This window comes from Podarcis cretensis (genome assembly GCF_951804945.1).
Source record: "Podarcis cretensis genome assembly, chromosome: 12".
NCBI lineage: Eukaryota > Metazoa > Chordata > Lepidosauria > Squamata > Lacertidae > Podarcis > Podarcis cretensis.
Window position 1 is genome coordinate 11465820 of NC_137181.1, and position 22523 is coordinate 11488342.

Below are 22523 nucleotides of genomic sequence, written 5' to 3' on the forward strand. Positions count from 1 at the left end.
AAGTGAGAAGCAGTTTGGAATGGTAGGCTCTGGTTTCCGGGTGGAGAGTCAGAGGAAGACGACAGGACAGGACAGCAAAAATAAACCTGCACTTCTGTCCTCACTTGGAGTATTTGTGAGGGTTAAGCAGGATGGTGTAGATACAAGGGCAGTCTGGCAAAAGGGTTTTAACAGGGTAAACTAACTGCTTCCTCAGAGCTGCCATGGTTTAATAACGGTAGTGTAAAATAAGCAGTTGATATTTAAAGTGGCAGTAACAACTTAGCAAATGCATACTTATTTATAGAGAGAGTACTATGCTAAAGCAACCACATAAGCTTGTGCACTACATACTCTTGTAGTAAATAAACATTAATATTTTTGTAAAATATTGTAGTTATCTGTCAGGCTTTGCACCATGTCTATATCCCAGTTACCAGGGCTGTTGATAAGTTAAGGGTTCAAAGGGGTAAGTGATATTATATGGTGGTTGTAGTACGAGTTTAGGAAAACCATTGGAGTGGAAGTTGGGGTTTGTTAATAGAATAGGTAAATAATCACACACACCCCTTCCCACTGAAGTTTGAAAGGCCCAGTTCTTGTATATAGCCACATAGATGGGGGAATCCCTCAAAATGTAATCATGAGATAATCCATCCCAAGTGTAGTGTGATAGAGTTCTGCCTTTTTAAAAGAAAGAAAAGTGGAATTACCTGGATGTAGCAAGTACTTGAGATTTCCCCATCAGGCTGCTGTGTTTCATATTGTTCCCCTCTCTCTGCTAGAGTGGAATATGTCTAGAATAATGAAAATATGTAACTCTGACTCTGATTGCCTTGCTTTTTGTTCTCTGTTCTTATTGTGCTTCTTTTTTCTCAGGGAAGGTACTTGTGTTTCTGGACAGTCACTGTGAGGTGAATGAGCTGTGGTTGCAACCTTTGCTGACACCCATCCAGGAATCACGGAAAACAGTGGTTTGTCCTGTCATTGATATAATTAGCGCTGACACGCTTACCTACAGCTCTTCCCCAGTTGTCCGTGGAGGGTTCAACTGGGGTCTGCACTTTAAATGGGATCTTGTTCCTTTGTCAGAACTGGAAGGCCCTGAGGGAGCCACTTCTCCAATCAAGTAAGATTTACTTATTTATATTATAACCCACACTGCATTGTTCACACAGAGTGAGAAACATTAAAATACAATAAAACAATATTTCATTTAAAGACAACTTGATGTAAACAAAGACAATAAGCTAGCAGCAAAGCTGCTACATAATATGCTATGTAGTAAGATACCTTCTCTAAGTACCATATGCTAAAGAACATACCATATTATGAAGGGAGTATCGTATATGCAACCATGTGCTCCTTCAAGGAAGGGGAAGATAAAAAAAGTGGGGTACAACTGTTTCAACACTCATCTTTATGTCTGAACACTTAAACTGAAAAGAAGAATGAAGAAAAGGGATAGCCAATTGATGCAATGAGCTGTACTAGCAAATGTCAATAATTTTCTCTGGAGAAATCTCTTTCAACATCTAATTTTTAACAGGAAAGTTGAAACCAGAATTTCAGCAAAGCTGTTAATGAGTTGATATCAACATATACCGTATTTTTCGGCCCATAGGACGCACCTAGTTTTTTTGGGGGGCAATAAAGGGATTTCCCCCCCTTTATTTCCCCCCCAAAACCAGGTCGGGGAATCCAAACCAGGTCAGGGAACAGCGGGATGGCGGCCCTCCGCCTCCCCGCTGCCCCCCGAGCTTGTGGGGCTGGCGCTGGGGAGAAGCGCGCTTCTCCCCAGCGCCAGCCTCCAAACAAGGTTGAGGAACAGCGGGATGGCGGCGCTGCGCCTCCCTGCTGTCCCCCGAGTTTGTGGGGCTGCCCGATGTCTGCCCGAAGTGCGGGGCGCTCTGCTTCAGCGCGCCCTGCGCTCTGTGCAGCAGGCTGCTATCCACAGCCTAGGGAGCCCTGCGGGAATTCCCGCGGGCTCCCCAGGCTTGCGGATAGCTTCCTGAAGCCTGGAGAGCATGAGCACCGACCCCTCTCGCTCTCCAAGCTTCAGCGAAAGCCTGCATTCGCCCCATAGGACGCACACAGATTTCCCCTTCATTTTTGGAGGGGAAAAAGTGCGTCCTATAGGGCGAAAAATACTGTAATAAATGACTTATCCATAAATGCTGTTCATTCCAAGTTTGGCAAGCCTTTAATTCAAGGGTTCCCAAATGTTTTGGACTAGTGGGTACATTTAGAATTTTGAGAGAGTGCTGGTGGCTGACACAGGAAGTGTGCCATAATGCAAAATTAGAGGTCAAAACCAGTACTTTGAATTGAGCCAATAAGCTAATGGGCAGCCAGTGCAGTCAGGCAAGGATTGGCATTATATGTTCAAACCGTATTGTAACAGTGAGCAACCTGGCCGCCAAATTCTGCACCAAGTTGGTGACTCCTGCTTTAATTTGTAAGCTGTCATGGGAACAATTGGTAAGTAAAGGTCCTTAAGACCTTGTACAAAAGCCTAAGAGATGTGTCACAAATGAGGGAGGGTAAGGGAAGAACAATGCTTATCATACAGTAGAAAAAGTGGCAGACTCCTTCAATTACTTAATTACATCTATGCCCTTCCATGTAGCCATAAGGGCCTCTCAGGATGGCACACAACAATAAAACAATCAGTAAACTTAAAATTAATAAAAATTACACGCTAAAAAATCAGAATTGGGGATCCAGAATAACTTCCTAAAAGCCATTACCTGCCTCCCGAGTGGTACGCACTGTCTTTCTGCAGATTTTCAAAGTTTCCTTGAGTAGAAATGATGCTCAACACCACCTTGTCACCATTTTTTTAAAAAAAATTAGGGGCCAGTGTTTGGATCATATGTGAGTTTCTATTCCCACTCTGTTAGTCTTTTAAATATCTTATTGATTGGCCAGTATTCCAATTTCTCCCCTGCTGCTGGACTTCCACATTTGATTGATAACCATACGTACCTCACATCAATCCTCTGTAAAGTTTGTGTGACTTCAGCACTCCCCCCCCTCCTCCCATCATTAGTAGGTATAGCTTTGGAAAACACTTACTTTCTTTTAGGTCACCTACAATGGCAGGCGGCTTGTTTGCAATGGACAGAGAATATTTCAATGAACTTGGACAATATGATAGCGGCATGGACATCTGGGGAGGGGAAAACCTGGAAATATCATTTCGGGTATGTATGCTATTTTTGTAGACTATAACCTCTTTTCTTGGACAAGGACAATGATTGAATCACATTTCTTTACACACTATGGTTGCGCAGTAATTTTCTTTAATTTTGCAGAGCAGTTCTGTGAATGTTGAAAGTTCTTCTAAACTAGGTGTCGGGAATATTTTCTGGTCTGACCAGATAGTTGATTTTTCTTAAAAATAAATTACGTTTTTCGTATCACAACTTTCATCACCTCCAGCTAGCAGGACTAGTGGTCAGGCATGATGGGAATTGTAGTCCCAAAAGAGCTGAAGACCAAAGTTTGGGAAACCCTGATCTAGAAGTTACAGCTTCTATCAGCTGTAATCCTTTCTAACTATGTTAAATGGACTCAACATCTTCAGAAACCACACCTATGCTTAATATGACCTTCCTTGAGTAATTATCCTTTGTTTTATTACTTCTGCTTCTGAGCAGATCTGGATGTGTGGGGGCAAACTTCTCATCATCCCATGCTCCAGAGTCGGACACATCTTTCGTAAGAGGCGACCTTATGGCTCCCCAGGCGGGCAGGACACCATGGCGCACAACTCTCTACGGCTAGCTCATGTGTGGATGGATGAATATAAGGCAAGATGGCCACTACTGTAGAATTACAAGCCATAGCAAAAGGTGGATGTATCTGGGTGCCTTGGTGGTCACAGCAGGGATGGATATTCAGAAACTCTGGTCCCGTTCCTGAAAAGTGGTAGTTTTTTCATCTTCTACTTTTTGTGTGGTATCAGAACCTTCAATATAGGTTCTGAGTTGTAACAAAAGTTTAGAAATGCATTGATAATTGCAGTAGCGAAGATTAAAGAAATCCAATCCAGAGGCGTAAGTGATGGAAATGAAATATAAAACATTAAACATTCTCAATTTTACTGAAGGGAAACTGGTGGAATTCCATCCTGGTTTTACCAAATGCTGCTGGATGATCTCTGTGTAGAAACAAGCAGTTCTACATCTTCTGCTATTCTTTCCTTGGTGACATGTAGTAAAACAGTGAATCAGAACAAAATTGGTCCTACCTGAAGCATAGGTTTCATCGGTTACGAGGGGGTAACTGGGGCCCAGCCCTTTGGGGTCTGCAGTTATGTTTTCTAACTTAGGTTATATGTTCACTATTTATCTTCACATTCTTACTTACACACACGTTTTGAGCCAGGGTGGGAGATAGACAATTATTTTCAGATTTTTTTAAATGGACACAGTTTGCAGCTGCTATGAAAAACTGAATAGAGCGAGCTGACCCCCCACAAATCATTGTTCCTGCCTTTGTCATGTGATTGAGGCCTGTCCCAACCCAGTTAACCCCTCGTCAACCTATGGAAATGAGGGTGTAATGATGATGACGATGTTGTATCCCATTGGTTTTCCACTCCTGCACCACTTTGTTGGTTGGTTGAGGGAGTGGGACATTCACAGTGTGATTGTCATGAATCCAGGAGAGACAAAGCAGATGGGGAATGCTGTTTTTGGCAGTGGTCACATAGGTCCCAAAATGTGTGGTTCTGCCCTTGGTCATTATTGGCTGGATAGGCACAGTAGTTTCAAAGTGTAGCTTTATAGCATGTACAAACCGCATTGGTTTATAGTTCAGAGAAATTGGCTTTTTGCTTGTTTTGTTTTCAGTCCTGTGTATTCATCCTCACTTCAAAATAGAATCATTGTTCTGAACTGTAATTCTTCCTACCACACTTTCCTCTCTATGACATAGGAACAGTATTTTGCTCTGCGACCAGAATTACGGACAAGGAACTATGGGAATATTACTGATCGTGTGGAGTTGAGAAGAAAGTTGAACTGCAAATCGTTTAAGTGGTATTTAGACAATATATACCCAGAGATGCAAATTTCTGGTTCTAATGCCAAAGTACCGCCGCCACTCTTTTTCAACAAAGGGCAAAAACGACCAAAAACATTGCAACGTGGACGGGTAAGATGCTGTTCTAACTCTTCAGGTTCTTTAAAATCATACTCTGAAAAATGTAGTTATAAAGATCACAAAAGCTGCCATCTGAATTAAAAGAAACTATTATTACTTTCTAGCTGTTGTGCAGCTTCGCAATAAGAGTAGCTTTGAAAATCTGTAATTATGCACTGTAGTTTTTAGATCAAATATGCTAAAGGTATCATATCAGTCTTACTTGCCTTGCTTCCTGTGCAGGTTAACAACCTTCGTTATGGATGAATGTCTTTCACATTTGTAGGTGACTATAATCTCTTGTCTGATCAGAAGCACTCTTGCTTTAGGACAGGGTGGTCCAAGCTCTCAAACCAAGTAGGCCACAAGAGTACTTCAACACAGAACCTGGGGGGGGGGGCACACTGAATTAAATTTCCATATCATAAAGTGTTTGCAATATATTTAATATTATTTATTATACACACATTTATCTACCTACCTACCTACCTACCTAAAAAGTGACCAAAAATCATGGAGGCTGCCTGGTGTGAGGAAAGTTGCTGGATGTAGGCAGGACTCCAGAAAGGAAAGAGGAAGGGAGAGGGAGGAGCCAAGCGAGTTATTACCAGCTCTTTGTGGGGCAAGTCAGAGAGAGGAAAAGAGTGTGAAAATGAGCAACTCACTGCAGCTCTGCCATTTTGCTTTTATTGCTTTCTTTCCCCCTTTCCCCTTCTCTCCTCCTTTGCCACTCCCGCTTCCAGCCCTGCCACCACCACCAAAATATTCAACACATGCACACATGTGTGTGCACACTCACTAGCTCTAGTTCAAGTTAGGGATTCTCTCCAGATGAGAGAATCTTCTGCAAGGAAGACATTGCTTACTTGGCTGAAGAAACTGCCTTTTACTCCCCTCCTTTCCTTTTTTCTTCCACATCTTTCTTGCTCTCTACTCATCCTGCCCCCAAGGTGGATTCTCAGCCACAGCTGGGATGAGTGGCCTGTGCTGGTCACAAGCAAACTAGGGCAAGGCTTTCATGTTGTCACTTCCAGTTCCCTGCAGCTTCAATACATAGCAAGGGCCACCAAGAAAGGCCTTGAGGACCACAAGTGGCTTGTGTGCCGCGTGTTGGACAACCCTTCTTTAGGAACACATATATTGGAAATGACTTTACAGTGGAAGGAGATAAAAAACCTTACCTTTCCAAAGAATTGTAGATGATGTAGGGACGCAGGTGGCGCTGTGGGTTAAACCACAGAGCCTAGGACTTGCTGATCAGAAAGTCAGCGGTTCGAATCCCCGCAACGGGGTGAGCTCCCGTTCCCCGGTCCCAGCTCCTGCCAACCTAGCAGTTCGAAAGCACATCAAAGTGCAAGTAGATAAATAGGTACCGCTCTGGCGGGAAGGTAAACGGCGTTCCCGTGCGCTGCTCTGGTTCGCCAGAAGTGGCTTAGTCATGCTGGCCACATGACCCGGAAGCTGTCTGCGGACAAACGCTGGTTCCCTCGGCCTATAGAGCGAGATGAGTGCCGCAACCCCAGAGTCGGTTACGACTGGACCTAATGGTCAGGGGTCCCTTTACCTTTACCTAATTACTCCTAAGTTAGCCTGTTTTGCAACATAAAAATGTGCATAGGTGCATAGGTGCATGCAACTTTCTCTTTTATCTCTGCTTAGCCTTGAGACTGCAACAAGTAGCTTTGGGCAAAGTTGCTGTCTCTGAGGTTACCTTATCAGCACACAAAGGTTTTTTTTTTTTTTTAAAAAAAAAGATAGGCTGAAGAGCTTATAGTTTACTTTGTCTGTGTGCTGAAAACTTTTGTGTCCTTACTAGTCTCTACTACTCATATCTCCTAGAAATCTGTCAGCAGAGTTGCTTCTGTGATTGCAATACCTTGATCTAGTGAAAATTATTCTAGAGATACAACTATTAGGCATGGGTGGAGCCAGGATTTTTGTTAGGGGGGCAGAACGGATGTGATTGGTCAGTTAAGTATTTCTATTGTTTCACTTGATGGGGGGGGAGCTGCCCCCTACCCCCCTTGGCTACGCCTATGTTGTTAAGGGAAATTCTATAGAGAGCACATAAAATAACCTTCTGCCTCTTTCCTTCAAGCGTCTCTCATTTTTTCCATAATGCTCTCCCCCATCCTCTCCCTTATATAATACAGCAAGAATGAATAGTATTGTGATTGCAGACATTTTCCAGTTGTCTTACGTGTGTGTGTTTTTCTTTTGCAGCTGCTTCATCTTCAGACAAATAAATGTCTTGTTGCCCAAGGCCACCCAAGTCAAAAAGGAGGACTTGTTGTGGTCAGAGAGTGTGATTACAATGATCAAAATCAGGTAAGTGCCCGAAGACAGCACTTACTTTCTCCTTGCTTTGCTTTCCCTAGCATTGTTTATTTTTATAGTCTCCACAGTGTTGCTTTATTTTGATCACTCCTTCATAACATTAAAAACAAACCACACCCAAATTCCTTCCACTATAGACATGAAAAGGGTCTCTCACTTGATATCTTCTCACTGTATGCTCTGGTCATCTATATCTTACGTCACATAAAGCTTTCTGTTTGTATCAATTCCCTTTCTGTTATTTCAGGACTGATCACTCAGATAAATACATCAGTATCCATTAGCTACTTTTTGCCACTGTTGTCTGCTTCAAAATCACTTACTAAAAGGAGGCTTTGTGGATTCTTTAAGTACCTCACTACTGTAGGTGATACATTCAGAATTTTGCTCAGTGCTTGAGGTCCATTCCAGGAACTTTCCAGGGCACCAAGAACAGATCTGCTTCAAAATGTGCCTTGAGGAGAGGCCCCATGTCCTGGAAATAAGTTCAATAGAGTTACTGGCCCATATGAATGTGGATTTAAAATAGCCAGAGAAATTATATCTGATCCAAAAATGCACAGCTGTTAGAGGGTTCCAGAATTAAAGCAAACAACATCTGGCACCCTCCCTACTTTTAGGTAATTTTAGAGAAGCCAAAAAAAGGGGGGAGGATAGAAAACTGGGAGTTTTCCATTGCTAGCACCTCTCCACATGTTCAGATTGGTCTAATATATTTCCTTTTTAAAGCTCAGCTCATACTTGTTCACAGAAAATAAGTATCTGTGGTAGTTTTTTCTGCTTAAGGTAAACAGATTTTTTTTCACTCCTTGATGCTTAATTTGAAAATGTTAAGAAGGGAATCTTACTTAAATGCAATTAATAGGAAATTAATCTGCTTCAAAATACTTTAGAAAGCTGCGATTTTACACTGTGGCATATTTTATAAAGTGATTTGTGGCTGTTTTTGTGTTACTATTTTACTTCTTGTATTTTTGTACAATACTTAGAGGTTTAGAAATGATTTTAAATAAATAAATTATTCCACTATTAGGTATGGCTTTACAATGAAGATCATGAGCTGATCCTAAACAATCTCCTATGCTTGGATGTGTCTGAATCTCACACTTCTGATCCACCACGCCTTATGAAATGCCATGGATCAGGAGGATCTCAGCAATGGGTGCTTGGGGTGAGTTGTGGACAAGAGTGGATGATTTCAGATCTTTCTGTGTGTGTCTTTGTGTGGGTAGGTATGTGATTTTCTAATTCTAAAAATCACGTGTGGGTTAACAATTTCACACTAATGTTTTTCAGTACAGGTTTCCTATTAAATGATGTGTGTGCTCATCTAAATTATGTGGAGATCAGGGGAGGAGTGAACTATCATGTAAATGGGCCATTGTTGGAATAAAAATCCAAATACCTCCTTTTGAGGTTGCATGGAATAACCTGACAAACTTAACAATGGAGGACATTTATCTACTGGGGAGTAGCCATGCACTCTCAACACCAGCCCCTCAATACTCTCCACATACTGGAGGGCTGTGCAATAAATTGCCCTATTGTTGAATACCAGTACTGTATTGAAATAACATTGTGATAAGTGTTTCCACAAGGCAATATGCCGCTAAGCAAGAAATGGAGACTTAACAGCTTCCCAGGGGGTAGCTCAGCTGAAGGACACTTCGCATTGCAGGCATGGCGTCTCCAGCTTTGTTTGCTTCCTCCGTCCTAACAATAAGAAATGATGTCAAGGTAGTGCATTGCATTTTGAAAATGTGCATCTTTACTACCATGTCTGGTTATTTTAAAATGAAAGTCTGTTCTGCAGTCCATATCATCTAGAGGGCACCAGGCTGGAGAAGGCTGACCTATAGCAATATCCCATGAGATGAGCTCTCCGGGATTAGCTTCATGGAAACAATAATCTCACTGTTTTTTGTCTACAGTGATAACATATTGTAATGTTTGCAGAGTTCCCCAGCTTTGCAATACAGTGGTACCTTGGGTTAAGTATTTAATTCGTTCCGGAGGTCCGTTCCTAACCTGAAACTGTTCTTGAATTGAAGCACCACTTTAGCTAATGGGGCCTCCCGCTGCTGCCGCGCCGCCGGAGCACGATTTCTGTTCTCATCCTGAAGCAAAGTTCTTAACCCGAGGTAGTATTTCTGGGTTAGCGGAGTCTGTAACCTGAAATGTATGTAACCTGAAGCGTATGTAACCCGAGGTACCACTGTATATAGATTTGGCTAAGAAAAGTGATCCAAACAGATCACTGCAGCATCAAGCTTCAAACATTAGTGCCTGAATAGTTATTCAGAGTTCCTGTCCTCTAGATGAGTGGTGAGTGAATCAGGGCAACATTTAACTGCCCTAGTAAGGTCAGCTCTTCTCACCCCAGCACAGACAATATTCTCATTCAGAAGCAGGCTTTGAGCTGCTTTGTCTCAACTGTTGCGTTTAATTTTTCTGTCTCCAGAAACATAATCGACTCTATCAGGTGTCCGTTGGGCAGTGCATGAAGGTAGCTGATTCGCTTAGCCTCAAAGGATATGTGACCATGGCAATTTGTGACGGCTCCCTCCCTCAGCAGTGGCGCTTTGAAAGCTGACTGACAGTGAAGGCCCATTTCCACAGTAGCCTATAGTTGACCTTATAGAGCCTGCAGTCCCTGCTGCTATTTCTGAAACGGAACAGTTTGGGAAGCTTTTAGAAGCAAGCGGAATAGGAGCTGTGGCAGCCATGTTTCAACCTCTACACACATAGAAGTGCAATTCATGTAAGTTTTTTGCACTTCCCTGGCAAATGTAGATACTCTAAATAGTTAGACCATTGTATTTAATTAGGAAAGAAAATTAATATTGAATATTTCCAATAGTCAGATGACTACCTTGTCTTGCCTGTACTTCTTGCACAAGTATTACTGTACTATTATTTTCTTTGTTTGGATGATGAATTATTTTAACTGATCTGGAAAAAGAATATTCATTTTTAAACAAATCTCTGTATTTAATTTTAATTCATTAATTTTAACATGTTACATTGTTAACATTTTATGTCACAGCATTTAAAATAAGTCATTACAGATTTTGATGTCTCTGGGCAGCATCCAGAATCATGAAGTGGAAATAGGTTTATACAGTGGGTCTCATGTCTTCTCCCTGCTGCCCCCCTGTATCCCAAAAGCCTCCCCTGACGATCTGGGAATCCTTAGGGAGGTATGGGAATGGGGGCTGCAGCAGTCGGGAACAATTACTGGAATTCAGGTAGGGGCTGACTTGCAATGGCAAATTGGCATTTTAAGAGCAAGTATGGTACTTTTTCTGTTATAATCAGTTTCTGAGTGAAGAGGTCAACAGAAATGATTATGGTGCAAGATGTATGTATCTCAATACACTTGTGTGGACTTTTAAATTTCTTCCTCTGGATTGAAAGCATTAATTGCTGATTTTTCCTTTACTGGTTCATTCAGCACTGGTTTAAAATGCAGTTGCATAATAAACTTGTGAAAATACTTCAGGGTTAACAATGTTTGAAACATTTTCTTTCTTTCTTTGAAATCGAGCAATATGCTTAGGACCTTGTCCAAAGGGGTTGGGGTGGGGGAGATCTGTACCTTATAAGAATTTATTAAGTTTTAATTTGCCACAGAGTTAATTTTTACTGATTTGTGGACTGTATGCTGCACAACAAACAAATGGAATACCAGCTAGTGTGTGCCACCTGTCTTATTTTAACAGGTTGTCTAGTTAGGCCTGCATCCCCAGCACATAACACAGAATACTATGAACACCTCTGAGCATAGACTGCACTTTCATTTCAGTGAAGCTAGCAGCTCTCATGAAGTATATAATCCAACAAAACAATGGCTATCAGCTGTACTGTGTTCATACAGAAAGAAAGCTGTGGGTGGAAGTTACAGCACCAATTCAAGGAATTTGAATCTGTCCTAATATTTACTAGACCTTATTTTCAAAGAATTGAGCAGATTATATCCAGATGTGGAATGTTATGGTATCCAGAATAGAAAATTGGGTGGAGTTCTTGTGGGCATTGATTTTACTCTGCAGATCATTCAAAAGCCATATACTATAAATAGTCTGGGAAGCATTCAGATTTATGAATTGCACTGTGGCTTTCTTCCAACTTTATCTGCTCGAGGCTATGTGCCTCTCAGCAATTAAATCATTGCTTTTGGTATTTTAGTTTGGAGTAAAGGTGATGGATTTATTTTTATATTATTATGGCTGCTTCCCTCTTTGAATGGCAGTGCAGTGCTGTACCAAATCTTGAGGCTCCTAAGTAAACCATCTAGGAACATTCTGGTAAAATAAGAAACATTTCCAAATGAAAATATAGAGGTAATATTTATAGATGTAAAATATTTTATTTGTAAATGCTGATCTTCTAAATCTGTTTCCACAAATTTCAAAGCCCATAACACTCTGTATACTTCAAAAATTCATTTTTTGCCAACATTAGATAACTATTATACAGAACAGAAAAAACCTGTAGGACAAATACTGGTAGGATGTTGGAATATTGTACAAGAGAAGAAAAATATTCGAGAAACAAATTTCATACAGCTATTTATCAAGAGAAAAATATATACAATTGATTTATTCTGTAAGATAAAAATACATCATGCCATATACATTACAAGTTCAGAACTGTAGCACTGAATATATCAACAGTTTTACAGTCCACTTTCGCTGTGCACACAAAAAACTTCATTTTTTTAATATTTAGACTGTGAAGTGTCAGTACCAGAATTTAAAGTACAAAATAAAAAAACTAACCTGCTTCAAAATGTTGATTAGGTTTCTACAAGCAAACACAAACAGTGTTTTATTTTTTTTAAAGAAATGTAAACAAAACAATCCATACAAACACATTTTTTTAAATTACATTTTCCAAAACCCTATTGCCAGAGTCCTGCAGCTGAAAGCACAATTACACCTAATTTTTTCTTTGTTTTTACTTTTAAAGAAGGCAGCTATTGTATTAGACTTACGCTCTCACTACACATTTCTATTTTCATTACATGATTTAGTGTAAGCTGAACAGTTCATGTAATCCCCACTACTATTTTCTGGAAAAGAAAATCAATGTTCAGCTTCTATTTTGGGTGGTTTTAGCAGTTATTCACAGTTATCACAAATTCTAAGCACAAAAAACCTGATTTAAGAAATAGGGATGTAACAATATAATACAAATAAAATAAATCAGTCTAAATTTCCTCAGACATCTACAAAAGTCATAGTTGTAATATACATGCTCTCTACCAGTCTTAATGGTTACTTAAAAAAGTTATTAATAGAGCACAGTTGAGCCTGCTTTAAAGATTAAAAAAATAAAGTAAAACCTCTCTTTAAATTGAGATTTTGGTTATTCCATAACAATTGTAATGGCATTTTTAATACATGAGATCATATTGTAACATCCCTATCAAAGTTTTATAATAAGCACCCGAACTGCTGCAAAGTCTGGTAGCATTTGGTCAATTACTATTTTTTTATACTGTACTTTATTCCTCAAAATATTTACACTTTTGTACAAAGTAACAGGGTTTGTTAGTTCTGCAGGTAACAGCAGCAGCTTGGCTTCTAACTTTTCCTTTTAAAAATAGCTTCATTCACTTATTTCAATAATAAATACAAAAAGTTTCTCTTATTTTACAGAAATCAAAAACTACAATAAACTGACTCATGGAATCAAGTATTTTAAATGTATTTTAGTGCAAGTTATTTCCCTTAGCTCTATCCCTAAGGAAGTCATTTCAGTACATTCCTTGTTCAGTGGTGTCTACTTTTATTTATTTATTTTTTCTGTATTTAGAGGGCCTGCCCCTTTAATAAGTAAGGCTGTGGCCAGCACTTTGGACGTCTCCCTTTCGCTGGTGATTTCAGTCTACATTCATTGATGCCCCACTGCCCTTTTGCAGTTCAGCCATAGCTTCTCTGCCCAAGTTCAACGATTTCTCCTTATGAGTTCATAAAATCAAAAGTGCTGGACTGGTTTGGAGATCAGTTTCACCTCTGTGTGCCTTGGACATCAGGCAACAACTCCATATTCTGCCAGCTTGCTTCACACTGGTGTAGAATACAACTTTCAGAAGTGATTGCTTTCACACCCACCCACACCCACCCCATAAAAATCAAAAAAATCAAAATCACTTCATCCTTGGGACAAGCAACCCCTGGAGACAGCAAGGAATGCATCTAGTTCATCCATTTTCGGCAGTTTACAGCTCCACAGTGACATGGAATCTTGTGCTGGTCATCTTCAAAATCAAACTTATAGTCATAACAGAGCTGAAAGAAAGGGACTGCCAGTTAGGTTTGGTGTTTGCAAAATCAAGAACAACTACTCACCTCATATATACATGGACGCGTTCTCAATTTCATATGTTGTTGTATTTTAAGTTGCTAACATTGATTATGGATGGAAGCAGCAGCTTCTTGCAAGGTGAACTATGCCTAGGGTGCTAAAGTTCAGCCTCGTTGAATCAATATAGTGGCAAATGCCATATTCATCTGTAATGTGATAATGGGCTGGGGCAACCATTTCAGATGGGTGGGGTATAAATAATAAATTCTTCTTATATTATTAATATCCTGAAATGGTGTTGCAGATTAAGGGTTGGTTTAGGAGATACCCCATTTCGGTAACCAGTCTAACCAGCTCATTGTGGCTGTTTTTATTTGCCAGAGTTCTTGCTACTGAAAATATAGTGCAGAATGAAATGTGCTGATTGAGGTGCAAGAATGTTCCCCAAGGTGTTTGGAAGCATACACCTGAAAAGCCTTTATCTGTTGCTATCAAAGTAACTTTCCACGTTGGGGGCAAATACATCTCCACATGAAACGGTCTGCATGCTGCCCAAGAACTCTACAACACTGCTGTGTGCATTTGAATGGGCTCCAAAACAGTTACACCGGAATGATTTTTTTTTTTTTAAGTAGTAGTTTTCCAATATCCTATTTAGTGTGACGTTTCAGCATACAAAGCAATGTTTTACATTCTGCACACTTCTATATGTGTACTTGCAGAAGTAAGCCCTGTTGAGTTCAATGAAAGTTACTCCCAGGTATGTGGGTAGAGGAAAGTGGTAAATGTTAAACAGCTTTACAGTATAAACAAACTTTAACAAGGCATTCTTCAGAATGGCTTCTAATAGATTGCCTAAAATGCTAAGCAGTGCATGGGAAAAAATACAAGAGGGTGAGACTGTCCAGTTGACGAGTCAACAGAAAATAAATAAATCATGGTACTTAAAAAAGAAGCAAGTGCTGAAACATTTTTGTAACTAGGAATTTTAGAAAGAAGAAATTGAGCATATTCTACAAATAAAGGTTTAAGCTACTAGAAGCTATGCAAATCCTACCTCTTCTCCCTTCTGGATTCTCCTGCTAGAGCTAATGATGATCTTATGTCCCCTTTCAAAGGTTACCACCTCAGCCACACAGTTTGGTGCACAGGAATGGTTAATATACCTACAAGGGGTGGGGGGTTGGGAAAACAGGAGAAATCCAGGCACATGTTTTAAAGTGTTGAGGAAGCAAACTGATTTTACTGTAAAATATGTATCTACAACCTCTGATCTTTGCCCAGGAAAAAACAAAGTTCAAAAAGTGCTCTATTGCTGGACATCTGCTTTGAGAGCACAAATCAAGGCTACAGTAAATTAATAAGGCAGCTTTAGTTTACTGGGAGTATGACAGTTGAATGCGCCAACTTAGAGAATAAAGGCAATTGCGGAAGAACACTTCCAGTAGAACTCCTCAGGAAAGAGCCAGCAAAGAGAACATGGCTGGCATCCAAAAATGAGATCACCATTCCTCTCAAGAGCCACCCACCTTGCAGGACCTCCTGTCAATGTGGCATCAATGACATGGTCATTGTCAATGCGGAACATGTACACTCCGCGATTCTGCGAGGAGGGAAGCAGAGAGAAAATGCTGTCAGATCTGTACAAGAAGAGTCAATCATTCAAACAAAAGGAGTGACACACGGTTCAAAGTGTTTTTCAGATTCATAATGAGACAACCCATTGGCATACTGTGGGAGACTTGGGTATATTTATACCCAACACAGAAAGCAGAGCATGCTTACTAGTATTTTGTGACTAGATGTATTGAATAGAAAAGGCAACCTAGAAGATCCTTTAGAGACAGGCTCAGACACAGCCACAAACTAATAGTCTCAGTCAGTCTAAATCAGGCATGTCCAACTTCCAAGAGACTGCGATCTACTCCCACTATAAAAAAAACTGGCAGTGATCTACCCATTGGATTGACCAAAGTTGTTGAACTTTTTTTTGGAGAGCGAAAGTTGTTGGGGTTTTTTTTTGGGGGGGGGGGTAGGGTGGGGAGATCGACCAGGGATGCCCAGTGATTGACTGGTAGATTGCAATTGACCTGTTGGACATGCCTGCTCTAAATGAATTCACATTCTCACACAATCTGTACCTATAGTCACTGGATGGTTGTGGGGACATGGATGTTACTCTGAATGGTTGGTGTGTATCGTAGTCTCTGTTGCACAGATCTCTACATATATGGGCCCAGATATCGGTTCATACATTTTTCACACACAATGTTTATGAACACAATGAACATCTGCTAATACTTTGAGCCATTTTTAAAAATTCTCCGGAAACACCAGGTGCTCCTGCTATCTGGAGACACAGTTCTGAGTGCTTCACATCCAAGCTGTAATACATGTCAGCATTCACAACGCTATAGCTGTTTGCTCTGGAGAAGAGCTCACACATTTTTGACTATCTTACATGAGTTCTTGAAACAGGTTAAGTTGCCTTATGTAATACCTGAGATTCATAAAGCTTCTCTTTCCTGTTGGCTACCTCATTGCGGATGATGGTTCCAATATATTCAATGACCATGGTGTGCTTTTCAATGTCTCTAGCAGCATATAAGCCCAGGCCCTACAAAGAATAGTAGATGCTTTAGGAATATCTCAGTACCAGAGTGCACAACCTGAACACTATGTTGGTGTAGTTTAGCATTAGGGTACAAGAACTGATGCTTTTTAGCAAACTTACAGTCAATCCTATACATGTTTACTCATAAGTATGTCCCTTTGTGTTCAATGGAGATTACTCCCATTTAAGGGAGTAGCTCAAATCAGCAAGGAGAAAAATAACACTAACATAGCCCACCAGTACACAAGTGCTATTCAGACCTTAATGTAAATTGAATGTAGTCTTTTAGGCAAGAAATCTCACAAGTGGCTTATATGAGCCACAATAAATAAAATTAATAAAATACAAAATTAATAAAATACAGGATCACAAATATATCACATATATAAAACAGCCCTGAAAAACAGCTGCATGTCCAGCAACAGGCAAGCGTAATATGATTAATATCAGCTAAAACATTTAAACAATTTCAAATCAGTGGGACCATAACTTGAAATTAATGGGCTTTGGAAGGCCTGCAGTTGGGAAGGAGCCATTGGGATGAAGTTCCACAAGTGCAGGGCTAGCACCATAAAGGCCCTATTCTTTATGCCCACCAGTCTGATTGATCTTACAGGCAGGCCTTACAGCAGGGTCTCCACAGTAGATCTCTGGGCCCAGGCAAGTATGAAGGGCTCCTTTCTCCTTTAAAGATCAACACCAGTATATTAAATTTATTGATGTTATATATTTTACCAGCCATCTGGCCCACATTGATAGACACATTTTTCACCAACGGAAATGTTCTAGCAATCTTCAAAGGCAGCCCTATATGCAATAGCAAAGTCAGAATGTCACTAGTTCATGAATAACAGAAATCAGGTCCATTGTCTACATAATTGGGGCTCCTCTCTTGTGGGGCCAATCATCTACCAGCCAAGCAAGTTTAGCAGCAGGCCAAGATGAGCAAGGCAGACTACTCTGTCCACCCCTTTTGTGACCTAACAAACCCCAAACTCCCAAATTAACTAACACATCAACAGCAAATATGCAGATAGAAGGCCAGTAGTAGTGGTGATAGTATATTTTATAGACTGTCACATGTACAGCTTATCTGCATATTGGACAGATGTTTGTTCCCTTGAGACCAAGATGGCTGACTTGGAGAAACTATATTTCAAGCAGCACACATTTCCCCCAAAGATATTAGAAAACTGTTTGGATTCATCATCCTCTGGAAGCAAACCATTAGTGTTGACCCTCCACTACTGTGAAGGTTACAAGAAGCCTGAAGGTCAAATGTGATCAGCTAATGATCAGGTCATGACAATGAAGGCATTACTAGCTCCTCCTCCCACAGAGAATTTCCCCCTAGTCCAGTACAGAACACCAAAGTATGCTACACCACTTACATTGAGCCTAATTTTAATCTGAGCCGGACCATGGCTTCATACTGTTTTCATGGCTGATTGGAAGAGACAGTGGCAAAATTTTAAAAGACTGAATGCATTGCACAGCAAAGTTGTTGCAACTGACCTGAATACGTGAGCGTGCCAAATAGACGTTGGATTTCCATTCGGTCTTCATTTTTCGGTACTGAGAGGACTTTGAATGAACAAACTGTTTACTGTAAGGTGCATTCAGTTCTCCTGTAACTGTGCTCTGAAATGACTTTGAAGTGCTGGTGCTATTTAAGGTATGAGGCCTGCAGTAGTGGGTCATATAACAGAAGAGACAAAGAAGGAAAACTGAAGATCTCTCTGAATTTTATGACATTTAGAGGTTGTTTTTTAAAAAACAAACTCAAAGACAGACAAACATTCAAAGCCAGCTAGCAGAGACAACAGAGCAGCTCCCCTGGCTCAGACATGCACATACACAGCCAACAACAACAGGGTTTGTAAGCAGCACACAGAAGCACAGGTATCCTACGCAGCCTATAAACCCTGGGCTGTACTATGTGAATTTAAAAGAAAATACCTTAACACAAACCTCTTGACATGGCTGCTCATTTTTGGCTCAGAGCGGGCGCAGCCTGTGGGGTTGATGGCAAGAGGAAGTTCCATGAGGGGGTTTCGGCCATACCGGAAGGTGTAATGTTCACAAGCCTCAACCCCAGGAAGCTGTAAACACACCAAGGAGTCACATGTCAGTGCAGTTGCAGAACAGCCAAAGAAATGTTCTCTGATTCAGGAATAGGTTTAGGAATTAGAATAGCACACACAGAGAGAGACAGCACTCAGTGAAGTGTTTTACAAAACTGCCTTCTTTTTCCTTCTTGCTTTTCTTTAAGAGCACAGATCCTCAAACCGATTGCACAAACCCAACCCTGCCTTTTCTATCCTAGCCTGCAATACTCAGTAAGCCCCTGGGTGCTTTGCCCACTCACATAGTATCTACTAATGCATACTTCTACCTGCAAAACCTGCTGCCCTAAGTGTTGGAAAGAGGTGGGGTGGGCGGGCAGACAGGCAATTACAATACCCCACATCAAACCATTGTTTCCTGTTTCTAAACCTCTGAAAGTGAGCCTATAACCCTGGCCAAAAGGCCTGCTTCAGGGCTTTCCACTGACTAAATTTTAATGCTAGTTATGGCACAGCATTCTATACCAGAACCATTTCTTCCTTCAGACTCTATGACAAGTTTTCAATAGGTAAGAGCCTGGACACATGTTACACGCATTGCATAAAAAAAGTGCCGTGTCTAAGACAGACAATGATTTACTACTAAAGAGTAACAAGCCCAGAACTGGCCTAGTACAGCCGCATGACCTCTTACCGATTCCGCAATCCTAGCCACTGCAGAGACAGTCAAACCAAAAAGGTCTTCACCCTTTAGATATGCAGGGAATAGCTGCAGCATTTCAGAACTCCTCCTTACTGAAGCAACAGGCTCTAGGATTTTATCCCAAACACCTGCATAGGATAAATATTACAGTGAATCACAAAATAAATGCAAGAGACAAAATAAATCACCACAATAAATTTGTTTAAAGTCACATCTACTTTGGATGTAACATTAGGATTACTCTAAAATACTAAGGGGCAGATTGTGTTTTTAGGATTCTACTGCTCCCAAGATGAATTCTTTACATCAATATCACTTCTGCATGGAAAACCATGTATACTTTGAATACTGACTGTCCTATATGGCACGCACACATGGCAAAATAGTATGGAGATCATCACATATAATACTGACATGGGTACTCACCATTTGCTACAAAGAAGTCAGCTGTGCATTGACGAGTTAGCAATGCAATAGGCCTAATGGCTTCCAGTAACCAGTCAGAAATATCAAATGAACGTAAACAATGAAATGCACATCTAGCAGTTAGGCCAAAGACTTTCACACGATTCAGTGTTACCTTTAGGGGTTGAGTCCGTAAGAACCAGGTCTTCATGGCCTTGCTCAATGATCCTGATCACAAAGAGGGGAAGACCATCCTTCTCTTCAATGGAACACAGGTAGCGACACCTGCGGTTGGCATAGCGTGTGCTCCAATACAACCGGCTGGCCTCGTAACCCACAGGGTAGAGCACCTTTGAAGAATGGAAAGCCTGCATCTGGTGTGGCAGCAGCTGGCCAATGGTGTGGAAGATGAGGCTCCCCACCCGGAAGGTGTGCTCACGATCCCCCCGTTGGACTATGCTGGCAATTTGTCGGACTTCATCCCGCTGGACGTATACCCGCCTGAAGACTGCAAAATAGCTGAGTTCTTGCTCGTGAGCGCCCTTTGGTTTGTGCATAGGGCAAAGCATAGTTTTGTCTTTAAAAAACATGCATTGTGCTTTAATGGCGCAGGTAAAGTGATAAATATTGGTGCACCTCAACCTGTGACAGCCGCTGGTGGCGCCCATTTTGTGACAGAACATGCATTTCATCTGCAAGCCCCTTCGCAGGGCGAGCTCCACGTTGATTAAGGCACCAGCTTGTGTCTCATAGACCTCAGTAGACCAAAGAGCACAGTTCAAGTGGACCCAAACATCTAAGTCAAGGTTTAGAAGTCTTGCTGGTCCATCCGTTAGCCCATCGCCCTCCTCATGACAGAAACAACACTTTCGGTAGTCCTTCGGCACTGGATCAGGTTTAATGGTTGTGCCCAGCTTTTTGAGGAACTCATCTATCTCCTCATCACAAGGAGGTTTGAATGTTCCTTTAGGAATCACAATCTGTATGTTCCACTTTTTCCACTTCATTCCTTTCCATTTCTTACTTACTGGTCGACAGTCATCCAGACCATTCGGTATAGTTCTCAGGCGGGGTTTTAGCTTCACTGTTACCTTAAGCTCATCTGGTTTTGGCTCGACTCTGGCTGCTTCAAAAGCAGGAGGGAAGGTGATAAGGGGCGAGGAAGGCGGAGAAATCTTTTCCTGTAGCTGAGGCAGGCAGTGCACATCTAACGTAGAGATGTTGTTGTTATACTGATGGAACACTTTGGGGGCTGCCTCCTTCAATGGAAACTGTGGCAAGGTTGGAATTGATTCCTGAGAAATAATAAAGCAATTAAATATGGAATGAAGGAAAACACGTTTGGTCAATATTATTTCAAAGTCAGATGCCTATGATGTATTATGGTAGTTATGAATGCATGAACCAGTAGCATCCTATTTTACTTGCAGAGGAAACCTTATTATGTTCCTGGTGCTGTGTCTTCCCAGGCAGTGTGGTAGACTAGTAAGACTAATAATAACAGTAAATGCTTAGAAGACATGTGCTAGGAATTTATAAATTTAAGGCTGATTTACTTGCAGGTAAGTATGCCGGCTTGATGTTTGCAATGATATACTTCTCCACTTACAAGCAAATTTATTCATGGGCAGGCACATCAGATTGCAATTTTAAGCAGAAAGTTTTAACAGAACAAAGTTACCTAGGATTCCTGAATCAAAGTTAGTGAGTTATTGATACTCCAGGGAGACAACCTGAAAATGGTATCATAAAACACCACCCAAGATAAGATTCTGATGGCACCAAATATTCTGAATGTATTATGGGACGTATCATGCATATGTATGTCACTGAATGATGGCTAGAATGCACTGGGAATATCTGCTGCATGTGTTACCTGCTGCTTCAAATGATGCCAGCACAGGAAAAACACTTAATAGATTGTACCCTCTATTGCAACAAAACTGAAATTTTTGGGACAGGTACTGATTTAATCTTCTAGAGTTAACTGAGATGAAAGCTACTCTTCGTTTACACTAGAGATGGATCTTGCAAACATTTTTTTTAAAAAAAAAATCAGAATACAGTATTCCATCTAGCTTCAGAATTTTGAAAGAAACTGAATCACTGTATATATTTCAATTAATATTTATTGTGTATTTTATTAATGCAGCAGCACTGGGAATTACCTTGCTTTCTGAGCTTTTAGCTTGCATGGATGCTGAATAAAGAACAAAGCAGTTGTTGCTACAGAAGACAATGTCTTTCTCCATTCTTTCAGACTTCTCTCTAGAATCCTGGAAATAATAAGCCAAAGAGCGTAAACATGAACTTCAGGGAATTTCATTTTTAGTACATTTAGTAAATTAGAAAAACCAAGCTGCCCATTACTTGTAGAAACCTTTTCTTATGTTAATACAAAATCTTGGAGAACAAATCTTATTCAGAATGAACTAGGGAAAACATTCACTTATGTTGCTAGTAATGTCAATGTGTTTATAACTCAAGACTTTGCTAATTACGTAAATGTGAGTTGATGAAATACCGTATTTTTCTGTGTATAAGACACCCCCCATTAATAAGACAGCCCCCTTTTTTTAACCCAAAATTTAAAAAATCAGTTTTGAAACATCAAACAAAACAACTTTCTTTCAAAATAAAATAAAATAATAAGGAAATTGTCCAGTATTACCATAGAGACCAACTAAGTTTGTTCTGGGTATAAGCTTTCGTGTGCATGCACACTTCTTCATATACTTTCTTTCAGTTAGAGTGACAGGGGGAGCTTTTTTGGGGAGATCACCTTCAGACCCAGGCAAAAAGTGTGCAGGATCAAAATGAGCTGGCACGTAGAAGAGAGGGGGCCAGTCTGTTGCCGTCAAGCTCTTCGCAGCCTAAGCCACAACCTGCCCAATCCTGCTCTGCCTAGAGACTGTGGCAGCAACAGCAGCAGCAGCAGCAATGCCCAGGTTCCAGG

At 40.7% G+C, this 22523-nt stretch overlaps 2 protein-coding genes across 17 annotated transcripts in view; one reads left to right on the forward strand and one right to left on the reverse strand.

The window, feature by feature from the left end:
* Nucleotides 1-10978, forward strand: part of GALNT11 (polypeptide N-acetylgalactosaminyltransferase 11) — a 31028-nt gene extending 20050 nt beyond the window's left edge. For all 5 annotated transcript variants that reach the window (XM_079946812.1, XM_079946810.1, XM_079946813.1 and 2 more), the window contains 7 exons: nucleotides 859-1108; nucleotides 3068-3185; nucleotides 3642-3794; nucleotides 4924-5142; nucleotides 7354-7458; nucleotides 8501-8638; nucleotides 9929-10978. In XM_079946812.1, coding sequence (XP_079802938.1) covers nucleotides 859-1108; nucleotides 3068-3185; nucleotides 3642-3794; nucleotides 4924-5142; nucleotides 7354-7458; nucleotides 8501-8638; nucleotides 9929-10060 — 1115 coding nt within the window. In that variant the 3' untranslated portion in view covers nucleotides 10061-10978. The remainder of the gene's footprint in view (nucleotides 1-858; nucleotides 1109-3067; nucleotides 3186-3641; nucleotides 3795-4923; nucleotides 5143-7353; nucleotides 7459-8500; nucleotides 8639-9928) is intronic.
* An 838-nt stretch (nucleotides 10979-11816) lies between these two features.
* The window catches only part of KMT2C (lysine methyltransferase 2C), a 159582-nt gene continuing 148875 nt past the window's right edge, over nucleotides 11817-22523 (reverse strand). For 11 of the 12 annotated variants that reach the window (XM_079996271.1, XM_079996270.1, XM_079996277.1 and 8 more), the window contains 9 exons: nucleotides 21736-21843; nucleotides 19743-20862; nucleotides 19154-19290; nucleotides 18353-18495; nucleotides 17909-18077; nucleotides 16280-16396; nucleotides 15309-15382; nucleotides 14837-14945; nucleotides 11817-13763 (listed from right to left, as the gene is read on the reverse strand). In XM_079996271.1, coding sequence (XP_079852397.1) covers nucleotides 13671-13763; nucleotides 14837-14945; nucleotides 15309-15382; nucleotides 16280-16396; nucleotides 17909-18077; nucleotides 18353-18495; nucleotides 19154-19290; nucleotides 19743-20862; nucleotides 21736-21843 — 2070 coding nt within the window. In that variant the 3' untranslated portion in view covers nucleotides 11817-13670. The remainder of the gene's footprint in view (nucleotides 13764-14836; nucleotides 14946-15308; nucleotides 15383-16279; nucleotides 16397-17908; nucleotides 18078-18352; nucleotides 18496-19153; nucleotides 19291-19742; nucleotides 20863-21735; nucleotides 21844-22523) is intronic. The other variant, XM_079996275.1, reaches the window with a different exon arrangement.